At 31.5% G+C, this 17,932-nt stretch overlaps 1 protein-coding gene across 13 annotated transcripts in view; it reads left to right on the forward strand.

Moving 5' to 3' along the window:
• The window catches only part of PHF20L1 (PHD finger protein 20 like 1), a 102,763-nt gene that overhangs the window by 30,938 nt on the left and 53,893 nt on the right, over positions 1–17,932 (forward strand). For 8 of the 13 annotated variants that reach the window (XM_051971119.1, XM_051971109.1, XM_051971110.1 and 5 more), the window contains exons 5-9: positions 703–791; positions 1,022–1,111; positions 10,566–10,773; positions 11,699–11,827; positions 17,063–17,148. In XM_051971119.1, the coding sequence (XP_051827079.1) occupies positions 703–791; positions 1,022–1,111; positions 10,566–10,773; positions 11,699–11,827; positions 17,063–17,148 (602 nt within the window). The remainder of the gene's footprint in view (positions 1–702; positions 792–1,021; positions 1,112–10,565; positions 10,774–11,698; positions 11,828–17,062; positions 17,149–17,932) is intronic. The other 5 variants (XM_051971112.1, XM_051971113.1, XM_051971115.1 and 2 more) reach the window with 5 other exon arrangements.

The following is a 17,932-nucleotide window of genomic DNA, read 5'->3' on the forward strand; positions in this document are numbered from 1 at the left end:
CAATCTGTTATTAACTAATAATCTTGGGTAAAGTCATTTAACCTCTCTTAGGCCTTAATTTCTTTCCTCCTTTATAAATTGAATAGTTGGATTAGATAATAATGAGTTTTGTTTATTTTCAAATAAAATGTGCTCTTTTGTAAAATTATAAATCTGCTCTTTGTAATTTCTGAATATTAAATTTTTTAATTTATTGTTTTCAGTATCTTAATGGAAATTAACTTTTAGGGTATAGAGTTATGCTTAAGAAAATGCTGTCAAATGTTTTTGGACATATATAACATACATACACATATATAATATAGGTATATGAAGAGAGAGAGGGGAAAAGTAATATATATCTTATTCCTATAATGATTATTGTAATCATATGCCTCAGTTATGTTAAATCATGACACAATACTTTTCAGAAAAAAAGTAACCACCTTATATTAAATTGTATTTGTTCTGCATAAGAATAAATACATAGAGTTGTCTTTTAGTGGTCCTAAAAATGCAAGCTTCGTAAGTTGTGATACTCTGGAGATTCTTTTTTAGGTTGGCTTGGGTAACCTTTAAGGTTTCTTCAACACTGAGGTTTTTGTAAACTCATTGGTTGTAGTCATACAATGTTTCTTTCTTTCAATGAGTAGCTAGTTAGATTTAAGGGTTTTTGTATCTGAAGGCTGAATTTTGTAATTAATGAAATTAATTATGTTTCAGGAACATTTACAGTACAATTCTATGATGGAGTGATTCGATGTTTAAAAAGAATGCACATTAAAGCCATGCCAGAGGATGCCAAAGGGCAGGTAAGAACGTTCAGTATTCCTAGTTAATTCATTTTTATCTATTGAGGATTAAAAAGGCATTCATGAATGGTGACCTATAGCTATTTATTTTTAAAAAGTAAACTAATTGTAGGGGTATGTGCTGATAACCCCAAATAGCAGCACGTAAGTGAGGCCTTGAATGTCACAGAAATTATACACATGATATTTGCTTCTTTGGTTTTAGACCTGCTAAAGTTATAGGTCACTAGTTTCTGTTCCAGGTGAAATCCCAGCATCCACTAAGCTGGTGTTGTCCTATCGACCCAGCTGGAGCGTGGAACCAGTCTGTGGGAAGTCAGGTAAGTGCCTCTTTTTACAGTATATAGTGTGGCTTAGAAAGTTATTTTTTACTATAAAATTTTATATTGAGTTTTGTTTTTATCCTCTCTCCCTACCCCAAGTCATACTAATGTAGCTTTCTTAAAAGGCGCTTACCTGACCCTCTGTAGGCTGTTTTCTGATAGGTTACTGTATCTGATATAATATGATCAGTTTAATTACTACTTTTTCACAATTCAGAGCAAGAATAAATATTAAACATTCATAAAAGAATTTGAGGTGTGATTTAAAATCACTTACCCATTTGTTAACTATGCTTTTGAAATCCTGGAAAGAAAAGGTGCCAGTAGAAGATTAAAATATTTTTTATATTCTGCTGTTATTTGGGATTTTCAGCACCTGGACCTACAATTAATTTTAAGCACTAGAAAGCAATTTAAAAAGTGTTAAATTTGAAAATTCGGTAAAATAGTCTTTTTGGGGGTTCAGAGATTGCGTAGTGATCTAATGTTTCTTTGTACTTTGTGGAAAGTAATAGTTTTGTAACAGACTATCTGCAAGGACATTGAAAAATAATTTTGTGTCAGTTTATTGACATTGCATATAAGATTCTAGTTATCTAAAGATTTTCTCTAAAAATATGCTCCTAAATTATTTTCTTGGTCAAAGAAATTAAGAAACTTATTTTTCAAACAGCTAGATTTTTTTACTTTTCTATATTTATGAAATGGAATAACTAAAAACAGCTCCTGGTAGGAGATTTCCCCTTGCTAATTTGAGAGAATGCAAAACTTAGTAATTTAAAGGGCAGTTTTGAAGCAGAACCATTGGTACATTTTATGTGTACACGAAATGTTTTTTTTTTTTTTTTTTTCCAAAATTTTATTTAGAATTTCATTATTTCAGAAGTATTGTGAGTTCTTGGATTTTGACATGGGAAAATGTAGTGTAGTAATGGGAAAATATTTTAATACTTGTATATTCAACTTGTAAAACTAGGTTCATTATTCATTTAAACCATTTTAAAAATAAAATTTTGTTATCTTGGTTAGTCATATGCCACCAAAAGGCAACAGTAATAATTGACTTTAGACTTATTTTAGAACAAATGGGGATAATGGCTCAAAACATGAATAATTCTAGAATTACTGATCGCATCAATATTATTGTGTCTAAAAGTCAGTTTTAAAATTAACTTTAACACTTTTTGTATTTACATCTTATATTGCATGTTAAAGTTAAATCTGGCATAAAAATTATACAACTTCATTGGACAAGTTGTTTGGAAGGAAACTTGGATATTAGCTTTTTTCTTCAGTTCTAAATTTTTCCTATGATTTTTATATATGCAAAGAAGTATTTTTGAATGAAATGGATTTATTCATTATTTTGATTTTATGCATGTATTTTTCTTAGGTGCTCACAAGTTAGCAAGGGATGAGCCTTGCCCATTTTGAGGTTAGAAAGCCCTATACTGGTTGTATAGACACAGTGAATTTAGTTCTTCAGCTTAGTATTTTCTAGATTTTAATTGGTTCTTTATAAAGAATGAACAAATTACTTTAAGTGATAAAGCTATTGTGCAAAGATATCTGTGCCCTCCTGACATGTTTATGTTGTACTCTTTCAACAAGTCCCAGAAATAAAGGAAACAAACTAAACCAAAAAGCTTTCATTGAAGTTAGAAAAGTCCTATTGTTTGTGACATTCTTAAAGCTAATTCTGATCTTTTTATTAGGAAAAGTTTAAATATTAATTTTAAAATATTTTTCAAGGAAATAAGAAGCTAGAAAATGTCACATTTATTAATTGGCTAAGTTTCCATATGGAAATTCTTGAAGTAGAATAGTGGGAATATGAAGTCTTTCTGGGGAGGAAGAGAAAATTATGTGAAAAAATGTTGACTCAACAGAGGCTAGCTATACTGATACAAAGACTTAATTATCTCACTTTCTGAGAAAAATACAATAATAAAAGTCATAGCAACAATAACTGTATGGAAAAATGGCAAGTATAGAATTGGTAGATTTCATGTCATGTTTCATAGCACTTCTCTTGACTCTATCACTTCTGATCTGAACTAGAAAAAAGCATAGCACCTCCCTCAAGCTTGTTGTGAGGATTAAGTAGCAGATTTTTGTAAAGTGCTTATTAGTTAGCACAGTGTCTAGCTCATAATAGGTATTATGTAAATGTCACCTATTATCATTTTTAATTAGAGGAATTAAGTTTGAACCATAATGCTTTTTGTCTTTGGGTTCTGTTTTTAGAGGAAGGTAGTAGAGAATCCTTACACTTTTTTTTTTTCTCTTGTTTTCCTCATGAAGATATAACTATCCTTACTTCAGTTAAATATTAGTGTCTTTGAAGATCAATTCAATTTAGCAACTATTAAATGCCTGTTATATAAATTATTTGATAATAAACTTTTAAAACCAAAAGTAATCCTTCCCTCTAGGAGTTTCCATTCCATTGGAGGCCGAGAAAGGGGAAAATAACATGTAAACAAATAGGTAAACAGAGTAATACGAAATGATGATATATGGTGGGGGAGGGGAAGAGAGAGAGAATATTAACTAATTGGAGGATAAGGAAGTGGTCTCTAAATTGTATTGGGAAGGAAACTTCGGATTCTCAAGGGCCAAGATGTGAGGATATTCTAGTCTTTGGGGCTGAGCTCTGTAAAGGCCCAGAAGTCATAGGAGAAGAGGAATGTGTTCAAGAAGAGCTAGTGAGACTGTGTTCAGAAAAGAATGTTTTAACTAGGCAATAAGCACATGCAAGGGAGTTCTATGATACACAGTAGTTTTTGAAAGGTATGTGGAATATAGATTGTGGAGCACTTTAAATGCTACCTTTCTGCTTCATGATGTCACATATAAATCCTTTGAAAATGCTACAACCACTAGATCGTTTTTCAATAACAAAAATTATCCAAAAAAAAAAAAAAAGAATTATCATAGCCAACCCTCCCTTTCTTGCTTGAGAAATCCTGCTAAAACATACATAATGTAATCCTGAGACCACACCTATTCTTTTCTTTTGTCTAGTTCTTTGTACTTCTCAACCCCACTGAATTTTGCTGGATCTTCTCTTAGAATGGTTATTCTGTGTGCCTTCAAATTGTTAGGAAGAAAAAAAAACACAACTCTGCAGGGAAAGGAATTGTATAAGCTATAGTCTTAAAAATAAGTAAAGAAATCTATAATATAGTTGTTAAAATCACAGAATTGTTAAACACTTAAAGCTCACCAATAAGATGAATTTCAATAAACCTGTATTCAAGACAAAGAAGAAACAAGTTAATTCACCTATTTGCTTCTGGTACATGAAAGAAAAAAACTAATAGCTGGTGTTTATGTAAAGTCTTTACACTCATTCAATTTGATTCTTATAAATATTTTTGTGAGATAAGGAGTAAAACTGTAAGTAATCTGTTAATTCTCTGCAAGTAAGAAGTTACATTTTTTTGTACTTAATTGCCTAGTTCTTAGAAATAGTTGTTAATCCTACTATTTACGGATATGACACTGGCCTATGATAAAATAGTTGTCAGAGGGGGGAGTCAAACCCACATCTTTGGTTACAGTGCTTTTTTTTAAATTTAGTTTTTGCTATTGTCTATTGTTTCAGTATTGTCTGATTCATTGTAACCTTTTTGGAGGTTTCTTGGCAGATACTGGAGTGGTTTGCTATTTCCTTCTCCAACTCATTTACAGATGAGGAAACTGAGGCAGATAGGGTTAAGTTCCTTCCCTAAGTTCATTCAGCTAGTAAGTGTCTGAGAAAAGATAAGTTGTCCTGACTTTAGACCCAGTACTTTGTCCACCTACTTGTTCATATTTATACATACACTTCTTTTGCTAAAAGAGGAAAAAAACCCAATAATAATCTTGATTGTCTTAAGAGCACACAGGTTCTTCTTGACAACTTGATTTAACAAGTTCAAAGTCATTGTCTCATTACTTGCCTTTTTCTTCCAGTCTTTTTCTTCTTTCATTTTTTTTTTTATTTTCTTATCCAAAAGCCTACATGTCTTAATCAGTATCTCATAGAATCAAAGTATCTGGAGTCAGAAGAAACCTTAAAAACAATGTGACTCATTCCCCTTATTTTGATCAGTAAAAAAAAAACTAAGACTTTCTATGTCTTTCAGCTGTGGAATAACTTGTCAGTTGATTATTTCTTTGGGAGAAACACATGTTCAAATGATTTTTTAAAAAAAATCTTAATCTAGAAGTTGGAATATTCTTGAGGAAAAATGACTACCTTTCTCTCTTCCCATTAAATGTTTCTGGTTTCATTAGTTTTATCTACTCAGTCTTTATAAATGTCTTCCCTAGTCCTTGACATTAATATTGAGAGAAATATATCTCTATAAAATTTGCGGTCCTAGAATATGCTATCACCTCATCATTCTCTTTACCCTGTCCTCCTAAACCATTTGACATTTCTTAATCCTTCTTAAACTTAAATTATTTCTTAATCTTTCTTCATCATTGTTTACTGTGCTGTCAATATGAAATTTTCTGTTTGAGAGGCTAAAACTTAAGTGATCATTTTCATGACATTTGATATCCAAACCTTTTCAGTCTCTGTATAGATAGACTGACAGTTTAGATGCTCCTCAAAATGGTCTCTGTATTCTCCTTAGTAATTTAAACCAGACATTACTTTGGATAATTCTGAATATAATTAGAGAATTGTCACACTTTCTACTTGATGTATTTCTAATTTAGGGATAGCCAGATGGTGCAATGGATAGAATACTGGACTTTTGAGTCAGGAAGACCTGATTTCAGATCCAGCTTCTAATCCTTATTTAGCTGTGTGATCCTGGGCAAGTCACTTAATTCTGTTTGTCTCAGTTTCCTTGTCTGGAAAATGAGCTGAAGAAGGAAATGTAAAACACTCAAATTTTTTCTAAGAAAACCCCAAAATGATGTCTTGTAGAATTGGACATGAACAAATAGCAACAACAGAATATTTCTAATTATGTATTCTGCTTCTGAGATTGCTTTTAAAATAATGCATTTCACAGTGTCTGATTTAGTAGGCACTTAATAAATGCTAGTTGATTGACTAGTTCACTTATAATGTTTGTTTCAGTACCAGAAATGAGTTAGTCAGTTAACTAGCATTTATTCTGAGTGGATATTAGCTACATCTTATTTGTCAAGTGGATGAACAGTTTACCTAGCTACATTTGTCAACTCAATTGTGGAATGGCTTTTATTTCTGTAAATTTGATTGTTTTCTGTATGTTTGAGAAATGGAGCCTTAAAAAAAAAATTTTTTTTAAGTTTAGATGCAAAATAAGAAAAAACAAAATAGAAAAAGACAGAGAAACAAAAAAGAAATTATCATGTGCCAAGCAGAACATTGGAGAAGATTCAAAATATGTACAATAAATTTCCATCTAAAGAAAGGATATATAATAATTGAAGACATTGTATTCATAACTATCCGTTTTTGCTTCCTTGTAGGCTTTATTTTATTCTCTGCTGTGTATTTTTTACTTTTATTCTTTTTTCCCCTTTCTTCACTCCCATCTCCAACAGGCTGCAATTAAGCATGTACGCACAATTGTACAGGCATGCATTTTTGTTTTAATGTATATATACATGTTTATACATGCACATGTATATTATATGTGCACATGTACAGATATGCATGTACCTGCGTATGTGCCCACACACATATATACATATGCATATACATATCTACACATAATTCTAAAATAATATTAACATGGCTGACATATAAGGTAAATTTCTCTTTTGACTGAATCTTTTTTAAGATTGATTTTGAGATTAATTACTCCTTTTTTTTCCTTAATAAATTCTAACATTGATCATTGTTATTATGTTTGTGTGGATCTCTTATTTCTTATTCCTGCTAATTCAAGAAATAGAATCTTTATTATAGAAACTGGTCAGAATTTTTTCCCATTGTATACTTATATTGTAGCCTTTTTCTTTATTGACTTTTAACTCTTTGTTAAACTGGGCTCTCCTTCCCAAGTGGAGTGGGGACTATTCCAAACTTCAGGTTTTTTTTTGTGTAACTATTATCAGAGACAATTCTAGGGACTTGTAAGTTTTTTACTTTTTCAAGTTGGTGTGTTATAGGAGAGGTGTGTTTATTACTGTGCATTGGTTTATGAGGGATAAGTATAGTCTTTTCAGTCCTGGAACTGTGACCATGGTCCCTGTTCCTCTGAGGCCATAAGCTCAGCTGTGTCAGTGCTTCTATTCGTACTGGGACTAAGACCCAGAAAAAGAATCCCAAAGCAAATATAGGTGCTTTTGGTGCCCTGTAAGTCTTTTGACCTATTGTCTGATGCCCTAATCTCCTATAGACAAAGAAGGCTGGAAACTCCCACTCCTGCCACTGTTTCAGCCATTCCTGAGGTCTGCTTCTATTACTTTCCTGGGGCCCAGTTTGCATAGCCTATGTGGGCCACTATCTCACCCTGGAATAACATTCCTTTCATGACAACTTTAAGTTGTCTTGGCTTGGAAAACGGTTTCTTTCACATTCCTTTTTTTTTTTTTTTTCCTTTTTAGTGAGTTCTGCCAGTGTAAAATTTATGTTGAATCCTTATTTAAAGGTATTTGGAGAGTGGCATGGGGGGAGAACTCAAGCAAGTCCCTGCATTTACTCCTCCTCCATCTTAACTCCATCTCCCATAAATCATTCTTCTAATTGTCTCCTAGTATAGGACATTCTCCATGACAAAGGCAAACAATAATACCTTCTATAAACATAACATCTCCTCTGTGTTATATTCTTTACTTGATATAAATGCTATAGAAAGAGTGAAAGATTTGAAGTAATTACCAGTGCTCATGTCCTATCTGCACAAGTATAGTATTTGTTTTTGTGCCATTGATAATACCATTAATAATAAAATAAAAACTATGTCATTTGATATGGGGAATCTCTTGTTGTTTCTCATTTTTATCTGTAAGTATCCTTGAGATAATCTGGTTTAGTTGCATTTTTTGCTAAGCCTTGTGCAAATTCATTTTCACCTCTACCATTTTTCCTTGTTTAAAAGTAGGTTCTTCTTATAGTTTTCTACCATCCTTTTCTGTAATGTTTCCCAGATGATTTCATATTCTAAGCTATTGTTGTCCTTGGCTGGTATGTCTTTCAGCTTTGCAAGGAGATTACTGTTTCTGGATGAGAGAGTTTCAAAGCTCATTTGGCCTAGACATTGTATTGGTTACATTTACTAACCTACAGGAAATGGTGAACAAGCCTGGTGTTTTTTTTTAAAAGCACTTTCAATTTTTTTCAGCTTTAATATTTGGTTTTTAATAGATAAAGTTGGAGCTGTTGTAATTACTTCTAGTGTTATCTTGTCATTTTTGTCTTCTAGTTTTTTATTCACCTTGAATTTAATATTAGATATTCAGTCATCATCTGAGTATCCTCAATTGATTTAGAAATGATAGCAGCATCAGTAATTATTTATTTTCTGAATTGTTATTGTCATTTTTAGACAGGTGGGGTAAGAGAATTATCCCAGTACATGTCATTTTCATGTCTGTATGTCTGATATCTTTATAACTATCTCATATTTGTTAATCTGACAATGATCAATCTGGCAATCCATTCTGGCAATTGAATCTTCAAACTAATTTTAATGGAATTAACTAATACATTTCCTATTATATTTTTCCTCCTTTTTCAAATGTCCAATTTTTTCTCCTTAAAGTTTTTGTGTATCACTTTCATTTCAATTCATTCCTCTTTCACTTACCTAGAGAAATATTTCTCATAACAGATAACAAAGAAAAAGGAAAAAAATAAGTAGTTCAGGGAAAATAACCAATATAGCATCCTAATCTAACATTGAGTGTAGGGTTCTATCCCCAAGTCCCTCTAGTCTTTGAAAAAAGAGAGAGGTGCCTTTGCTGTTCCTATTTCTTCTTTGGAGTGAAGCTTATTTTAATTGTATAACACTCAACTTCAGGTTTGTTTTTTTTTTTAATCATTCTTTTCTGTCTTTTTTGTTTGTTTGTTTTCTTTTTTTGTTGTTGAAGTCTTCATATATGTTGTTTTCTTCTATTTTCTTCTCTTTGCTTCTTGTGATCATATTCATAATTTCTTGTAGTGTAATAATATTTTATTAGTTTCTTGTGTCAAAATTTGTTTAGCCATTTTCAGTGAATGAGCATTTAGTTTCTTTCTAGTTCAGAGCAAAAAGTGCTGCTATTTATGTGTATGGGATATTTCTGCCTTTAAAAAAATCTCCTTGGTATACGTGCACAAGAGTGGGATTTCTTGGTCAAAGGGCACAGATATTTTCATCACTTTCCTAGTATTATTCTCAATGATTTTTCAGAATGGTTAGAGCCATTCATAGCTTTTTCATTGGTATATTAGAGTGCTTATTTCCCCACAATTTCAGCAACATTAACTGTTATTTTATTTTGTCATTTTGACCAAGTTGTTGAACATGAGGTGAATTTTGAGAGGCTTTCTGATTTTCATTTTTCTTATTGTTAGTGATTTGGAGCAATCCTTTCTATAATTACTAAGAGTTTTCAGTTCTTCATTTGAGAACTAGTAGCTCATATATTTTGGCCATTTATCCTTTAATAACCTATTGTCATTCTAAAATTTTAGCTTGTAGAATACTATATTTAAATCTATAGTATATTTTTAAAAAGAAAATCATATACTAATTAAAAATCAAATATAACAGCAATCATGGTATAATATATTCCACTGGATTCACTCTAATTTTGAAAAAGTATATGGGATAGAGGGGTAGAATTCTATAGCAATGCATTTCATTTTTCTTTGGAATAGAAACATAAGGGTTGTTTTCTTTTTCCCCCCTTTTCATGAATTGACATAGGATTATGGGAGAGAGTCATAGCATTTTCTATAGTTTTAATATTCTTAGAGATCATCTAAAGCATTTTCTCCCTTTTTATATATGGGAAAATTGAAGCTCAGAGTGGTTAGTTAAATGATTTGTCCAAGGTCACATGAGTAGAAAGTATCAAAATAGGATTGAGTTACAGATTATCTATGTACAAATCCATTGCACTTTCTTTACTGAGCTTCCTTCTTTACAATGGAAATGAAAGCCAGCATTTAAGTGCTACAGTACTTCTACAATTTTTCATGAAATTTATAATACTTTGATATAGGTTTCTTGGTGTATGTCAGATTATATTCTTGTTGAAGTCTTAAAGTAATCTGAGAGTTTAAAGTAATTTGGGACTTGATATTTTTCTAGTTTATTGATATAATTATTGGTATAATACAGTCAACTTAAAAGGGATTTAAAAGGAAGACCTGCAAAATCCTTGACTTTTGGTAGTATATTAAAATATATTTCAACAAATACTTTATAATTTTTTCTTTAAAATTGCTTTAATTCATAAAATGTTTGCTTTTTCTTGAATAATTTTAAATATTTTTACATATTTACATATTTCTTTCTTGGAGGATTGGATAGCTTTAGTCAAAGCAGCAGCTGCTGCAGCCGCCAAGAACAAAACAGGGAGTAAGCCTCGAACCAGTGCAAACAGCAATAAAGATAAAGAAGAAAGAAAATGGTTTAAAATATCTTCAAAGAAGGAAGAAACCTCAACCTCTACAGCTATACAAGAAATTGAGAAAAAGGAAGAACTGCCAACATCTAGTGAAACATTTGGTACAAAAGAATTCTTATGTTTACTCTTTGTTTGGGGGTAAATTCAAATTGTGTACAATGAGGTATTGCATTGTCATTTTTCCCCTAGATTATGATTATCCATGATTATCAATTTATTTGCCCTATAGTGAGATTCTATTTGTTGTTTCCCTAATTAGGACATTTCTCCTTTGTTTTTACTATGTTTATATATCCTTAGTAACTTGTGGATCAGTGTTGTCAAACTCCAATATAAACAGGGCCACTAAATTATATCTTAAGAATCGCTCTAGCTGTATGTGTACTTAGAAAACCATTTATCAACACTATTTATGTTCTATTGTATTTTTATTGCATTTTTACTTTATTTTCTATTTCCCAGTTACATTTTAATCAGGAATATATGTTGTTGGGCCACATTGGGGACTGCAAACTTGACAGCTCTGTTGTAGATTATAATGGTCTTGCTAAAGACATAGCAATTTCTGTGGAAGGGGGTTATAAAAATAATTATATGGATAGCCATCTGATAAGAAAAGGCAGTTTTCCCTTGATTTTCTTAGTTAAAGAATCATTTATTATAAATAGTGTATTGTTGATTGTTTTTTCTGTTATTTTGAAGATAAAAGTTTTATGTTTTTTGTGACAACTTTTTTAGTTGCAAATTTTGAATAGTGAACATAATTCAGATAACCAAGATGATCTAAAATTAGGATTCTCTCTTTTCCTGCTTTTAGAATATGAGGAATGAATATATGGATTCAGGCATGTGCCATGTTCTGATCATTCTGGACAGAATTGGGTATATTATCAGAAATCCTCAAGAAATAAGGAATTTGTGTACAAATATTCTTTTTGTATTTTCATTAAGGAGATGAGATGTTTTTGTGCTTTTTAAAAATTATAAATTTACAGATAAATTCACATATGTGTATTTTATTAATAGTAGGTCTCCACGTAGAGACTGTTCCAAAGATGGTCTTTCCACAACCAGAGAGCACATTATCGCACAAGAGGAAAAGCAATCAAGGCAACTCTTTTCAGGCAAAGAGAGCTCGTCTTAACAAGATTACTGGTAAACTGTGATGACTTTTTTTTTTTGACTGGGTTTGGGAGTTGGGAATACAGGGATGATTTTCTTGTATCCATCATCTTATTTTTTCAGCAAGAATACATATAACATTTTAAGCTGTTTTTCTCTGAACAGGGTACTTATGTGATTGATAAAAACCAGTTTTACTGTAGTTCCTCTTACAAATCTTTATTTAGCCCCTGTCACTCTCTGCCATATTTTTCCTTCTGTAAGATGGGAAAACTGGCATCTATCTCACAAGGATGTTGTGAGGTCATAGAGATTAAATTTTATAAAATGTGATATTCTTCAATCAACTTAAAGATAAGAATAATTTCCAGTGTAAGAAATGTACTACTTTTCCCATAGACCTACATGGTCTAATTTATTGTGAATTGTTTTTTTTTTTTTTTTTTTTTGAGAGATGTGAATTTTTTAATTAAATTGTTCTTTTCTATGCTATCACATCTTACTGGAAAGATAAAATTTTGCTTTCAGATAATTATTTTGTCAGCTTTTTAGATAATAGAACTCTATTAATTTTTTCTTAAAATGATGTGCAATCATTCATCCCTGGTATAGAATTTTATTTCATTTCTACTTCTAATTAATTAATAGAATAACAACATTATGGTTTTGAAGAAGGTCTAAATCTGCTTTAGAATTCCAAAAAAAATAACAAAGTAATTTCACTGAATATAAACATTTGTGTTTTTCATAATTGGAGGCCACTAATTTTATTTTAAGGACTGGAAAGGTTTTTGGTTTCTAAAATTAAAATATACTTATCTTTTTTGTTTTTAAATAAAACATTTGATTTCACTTCATAGAACTCTAGACTTGGAAGGTAAAACTGTTGTCTATGGTCATATCCTTCACAAGGTTTTACTAATCAACATTTCTTATTAATGTGTTAATGCATCATCATAAACAGACTCATGTAAAGTTGTGAAATATCTCTGTGACACTCTTTAGTCTTTTAACCATTGATAAATATTTGTAACTAATTGCCCATAATGATGCTCTTTTGCTAGACAAAATAATTTTTTGGGGAACTACTTAATAGTTATTAGTAAGAGTAAGCTCCTTGAAATCAGAAATTGTTCAATTATTTCTTTTGTATCCAGTACTCAGCACATTGCCTACCACCATGAAGTAGGTGCCTAATAAATGCTTATTAATTGCTATGTGCTAAATATCACATGATTCAAACTATAGTGCTAAAGAATTAAACAGTGTGCTAAAGAATACTTAATTATTCTTTAGAGAAGCAAACAATGCTTATATAGTGCTTTAAGATTTACTGACAGCTTTACAAATTTTATCTCCTACACTCATTTTATGGATGTGGAAACTGAGACAAACAGTGATTTTTTTTTTTTTCCAAGTGTCTTGCCAAGGTCACACACAGTAAGTGAGGAAGAATTTGAACTCGGATTTTCCTGACTCTAGATCCAGTGCTTTATCTGCTGAGCCACCAGGAGTAATTAAAGTGAAAAATACAATCTATTAGTACACTTCATTGTGACATTCATTTAGTGATTTTTCAATTGATTCACAAAAATTGAAATATTGAAAATTTTAATTTTATTCTTTTTCTTATTGTCTTTTGCATCCCTCATTTCTACCCCACCCTAACCTTTCTTTTTAAATAAAGATGTATTTAGTACTCAGGGAAGAAATGTTTCTTTTTCTTTTCTTGAAGATAACTGCATCCTTTCCTTCTACTTCTTAAAAGTAGAAACACTATTTGCTTTGGACAGAGCCACATCCTTACTGTTAGGGTTTGTGGTAGGGTTTAGATCCTATCCTTTGTTAGAATTTGTAACATTGTATTACATCCTATGGCAAGAATGGAGCAGAATTGTTCTAACTCATGTGATTTAAAGAGAAATCTTTGTTGCTAGACCATGAATTGGAGTTTCCTAACTACATGTTTTTTTTATCCTGATTGCTTGGTCTTGACATCAGTCAGTACACCTTTTAGTACTTTACTAGGAAATTCATGTGACTCTGAAGAAGATATATGATGAAGAAATATCCTATATAATAATGTAATGATAACTAAACTCATAAGGAAATATAAATTGTATAAATTGTAACTGACCTTGAGAGTATAGAAGTGAGATAAAATAGAGGTCTTTTACATTGTGCTTCCCAAGGGGACACATTGATGATTGCTTAGTAACAGTCTTTGTTTATTGTGGGAGATAATTGAAGGCACTATGGTGCAACTTCTTCAGTGTCACTTAGGAACCCTCAGTGCATCAGTAAACTCTTAGTTGCTGCAGCAGCAGCAGCAGCAACAGCAGAAAAGCATGAGACATAAAAACTTTTAGAATAATATGAGCACTTGACAGGTTCCACTCCTAGAAGATTATTATCTTTTAACAGTTCTTCTTATGTAGATGAATATATTTATATCCTCATGTTATAACATATTGATAAAAGAAACACATACTTAAAGTCTGTGGAACTTGGTTCAACTACTAAATTGCCTATATTCGTATAAATTTTATTTCTAGGTAATGGGAAACAATAAGAAATACAACTAACATGCAACAATGTTTTTATCTTTGAATATGGTATATTTGAACTCTACCATGTATACTGTTACACTAGGAATCTGGCTTTGTTCATAGCTGCAGGTCTTTGTTGTACATTATTTCCCCTGCCTCCTCATACCTCCACAACCTATCTATATTTATTTGAAACCAGAAGAAGCCAAGTGGATCAGTCTCAAAATAATATTAATTCACATACTCCTTTTTATATTTTCACCATATATATGATATAGAGATGTCAAAAGTCGATATGTTTAATTTTTAAGTAACTTTTAAATAAATTGTCTGATTTTTCTTTGATGTGATATTGTTTCTCCCCCACCGCCCCCCACAGGTCTTTAAATTGAAATGCTTTTAAACTGTTTACAATATATGATTGCTTTTATTTGATATTTTATAGCAGAAATTATCTAAATTTTCATTGAAAAGTTTCATAGCACCTTACAGAATTTTCATTTTGGAGTTTGTTGGGATTTACTCATGTGTTTTTAATATTGGCTTTATTTTTGCTATATTTTGCATTGGTCTCTTCCTTGGATCTTTTAAAGACTGCCAAAGCCAAATTTATTTGCATTTTAGGCATTCCAGGTAGACCTTTCAGCATTCAGATTGGATGTTTATAAAGTAAAAAACAAAAACAAAGAACATGCTAATATTTAAACTAGGGACCTTTGATTTTTTTTTTTTTCTAAGTCTGAGATTGTGTGTATCACTCTGATTCTATGAATTTAAAATAATTGCCCTTTTAAAACTAAATCTGTCAAATAAATAACAAGGTGTCTTTTCCTCCAAGCAGGGAATTTGAAATTTTCTAATCATTTTAATTTTAATTTTCAATGATCATTGATTTTTAGTATTATCAGTAGAGAAAGGTGAAATCAAAGTGATTATTAGTGACTTTCCATGTTGCATTATTCTAATGCAACTTGCCAGCAAATATCCAACAACTGTATTAATACATGACATTCAGATTGGATTAAAAATGAAAATTGTTTATTTCCTAGTGTTTGGTTTTTAAACTAATTCTAGAAATAAAAAAATTAAATAGGTAACTTAAAGCAGAATCTTAAACTTAAGAAAATCAAGTAGATTATTCTGTAGAATTGTTTTAGTGGATCAGGAAAAGGGCAGTGGATCAGATATTTTCATCATGGAGCCATTGCTATTTGAGAGTTCTTTTTTGTTGAATTTTATAAAATTGTTGTTGCTGATTGGTTATTTAGTTAATAGTGCTACTGAAACAGAAACTAAATTCTGATACTGTTTGATTCTAGCGGGAGCTGATGCTTGAAATATATGCATTTCATTTAACAACCTTATTGGGAATAAAAGTAACATTTATTTAAATTCTAAACATTGCTTAATCTCAATTCACATTTCATATGTTTTTGGCATATCTTCTTACAACATAGTAGGAATATTTCTAGCTATTCAGTCCCGAAGCATGATGGCAGTGATTGTTGCATTCCTAGACAATGCTTTCCTTTGTAATTCTTAGAAAGGGTTATATTTGGCTTTCTCTGTAATGACACTCTAAACTTCAAATGATCTTATAGATAATGTGTATTTTCAACCAGTGACTGAGATGTTCTCTGGTTGAATTGGACTACACAAAAGATGTCTCCTTGGAAAAAAGGCTCTAAACCATTATTCTTTCAATTGGTGATTTAAGGTAGAATTTTAATGTTTGATAAGACTTCATTGCTTTCTCATAAAATACACAATCTGGATTCAGAGTTGAAAATTGGTGACATACTTGGATGGGAGGATATACATATCATTATAGTTATATATAGTTATCATTTGATTTGGAAATAAGAGTTATAGATCTTAGGCACCATTTTTTAAATTAATAAGGCCTGAAGACTCTTGGAAAGGGAATGGAGAAGGTAGTGTGATGTTAGGGTTAAATCACTGGACTTGGAGTCAGGAAACCTGAAACTTAAAATTTGTGTGACCCTCGACAAGTTACTCAACCATTCTGTACTTCGGCTTACTTATATGTAAAATTAGGGGATTGGATTCAGATATATGTGGGAAGTTAGAATTATCATTATTAGGAGATGCCTGCCAAAGGAAGCCAGTAAATCAGCTGTGTCTAGGTAAGCAAGTTAGTTAATGAATCAAGGCCAGTTTTAATTAAACAAAAAAGGTGCTTTTTCTGTATGGGTTTCAGGGAATTTCTTTTTCTTTACCATTAACTTGTTAATAGAGTTGTAGGTGACATCCAAAATCCCTTCATGGTTCTATGACTCAGCCTTTGATTCTAGTTCTGTCATTTCTCCAAAATAACCTGGAGTTACAAAACTAGAAATCTGAAGGAAAAAAATGTTAATTTCTACTGGACATTGGTTATTAGAAAATTTTGTTATAGAGCATATTTTTTTCCAGAAGGTTTTGTCAAGAAGAAGGAAAAAAAGGGAAAGAAAATAGTCCCAATAGTATGTAACCCTTCAAGGTCTCCCTTTTTCATTTTTCCTGACCAATTGTCAAAGGTGCCTATGTTGGTGAGAATTAAGCCTTTCGAGCTGTTCTAAGAAAGTTGTCAGAATCTGCTCCTTCGTACCTGGTACAAAGTATAGGGAAAGGAAGAAGACAGTTTCTACACTGTAAAGTGAATTGGGTGAAACCTAACACTTTTCTAACAAACCCTTTCTGTGCAATTTTTCTTAAGGTTTGTTGGCATCCAAAGCTGTTGGAGTGGATGGTGCTGAAAAGAAAGAAGACTGCTGCAGTGAAACGGCTCCAATGCTGGAGCAGGTATGAAATGGTAGCCTTTGATTTTTTGCCAGGTTCCCATTGGAGTGAGGCATGGAGATAATAGTGTCCACGTAATTGAAATTGCCCTTTCGTTCAGAAACAGGAATAGGAAACATTGTTTGAAGACATTTCTTTCTCTGCCTTACCCAAGGTATAAACTACATAAGTAATTTCATATTCATTAGACTGACATTAAAAATCACTGTCTCCAAAGAATTGAAAGCCCAGGAGTCAGGCATCCCAGGGTACAATGTTTTAACTGGAACCATACCTCTCACTGGTTTAGAAAAGGACCCTTCCACAAATACTTTTAATTTGTGAATTAAACAGGGTTGTGGACAACTAATAAAAACTTCTTTTGTAAGAAGTTTCTTTTCTATTGTAAGAATTGATGTTAGACTGTGTATGTTTTATGAACTGTTCAATGAGCCATACAATTTTGCTAGGATGTATATTTTAGTAAATACAAAAACAGTTAAGATAGTATTAAGGGTCTTAACGCTGCCCAACTGAGAATTTTTAAATTAAGGTTACTAGATTTTGCCTTGGTTCCCTTCAAACTCCCGCAATTCCTGTACATAATGAACTGTGCATGCTTTTACATAAATCTTAAGGGCTTAATTTCCTAGGCACAGTAAGATTACCAGGACACAGTAATAGCCATAATTCTGAATTTCCTTGGTTCTGCTGTTTTAAAATCTGAGCCTTAATGTAATTTTAATATAGCTTATTTGTATTCACTTAATTTTCTTTATTAGTAGCATAATAAGGAATATTTTAAAAG

The sequence above is a fragment of the Antechinus flavipes genome, chromosome 1, assembly GCF_016432865.1.
Source record: "Antechinus flavipes isolate AdamAnt ecotype Samford, QLD, Australia chromosome 1, AdamAnt_v2, whole genome shotgun sequence".
Lineage (NCBI taxonomy): Eukaryota > Metazoa > Chordata > Mammalia > Dasyuromorphia > Dasyuridae > Antechinus > Antechinus flavipes.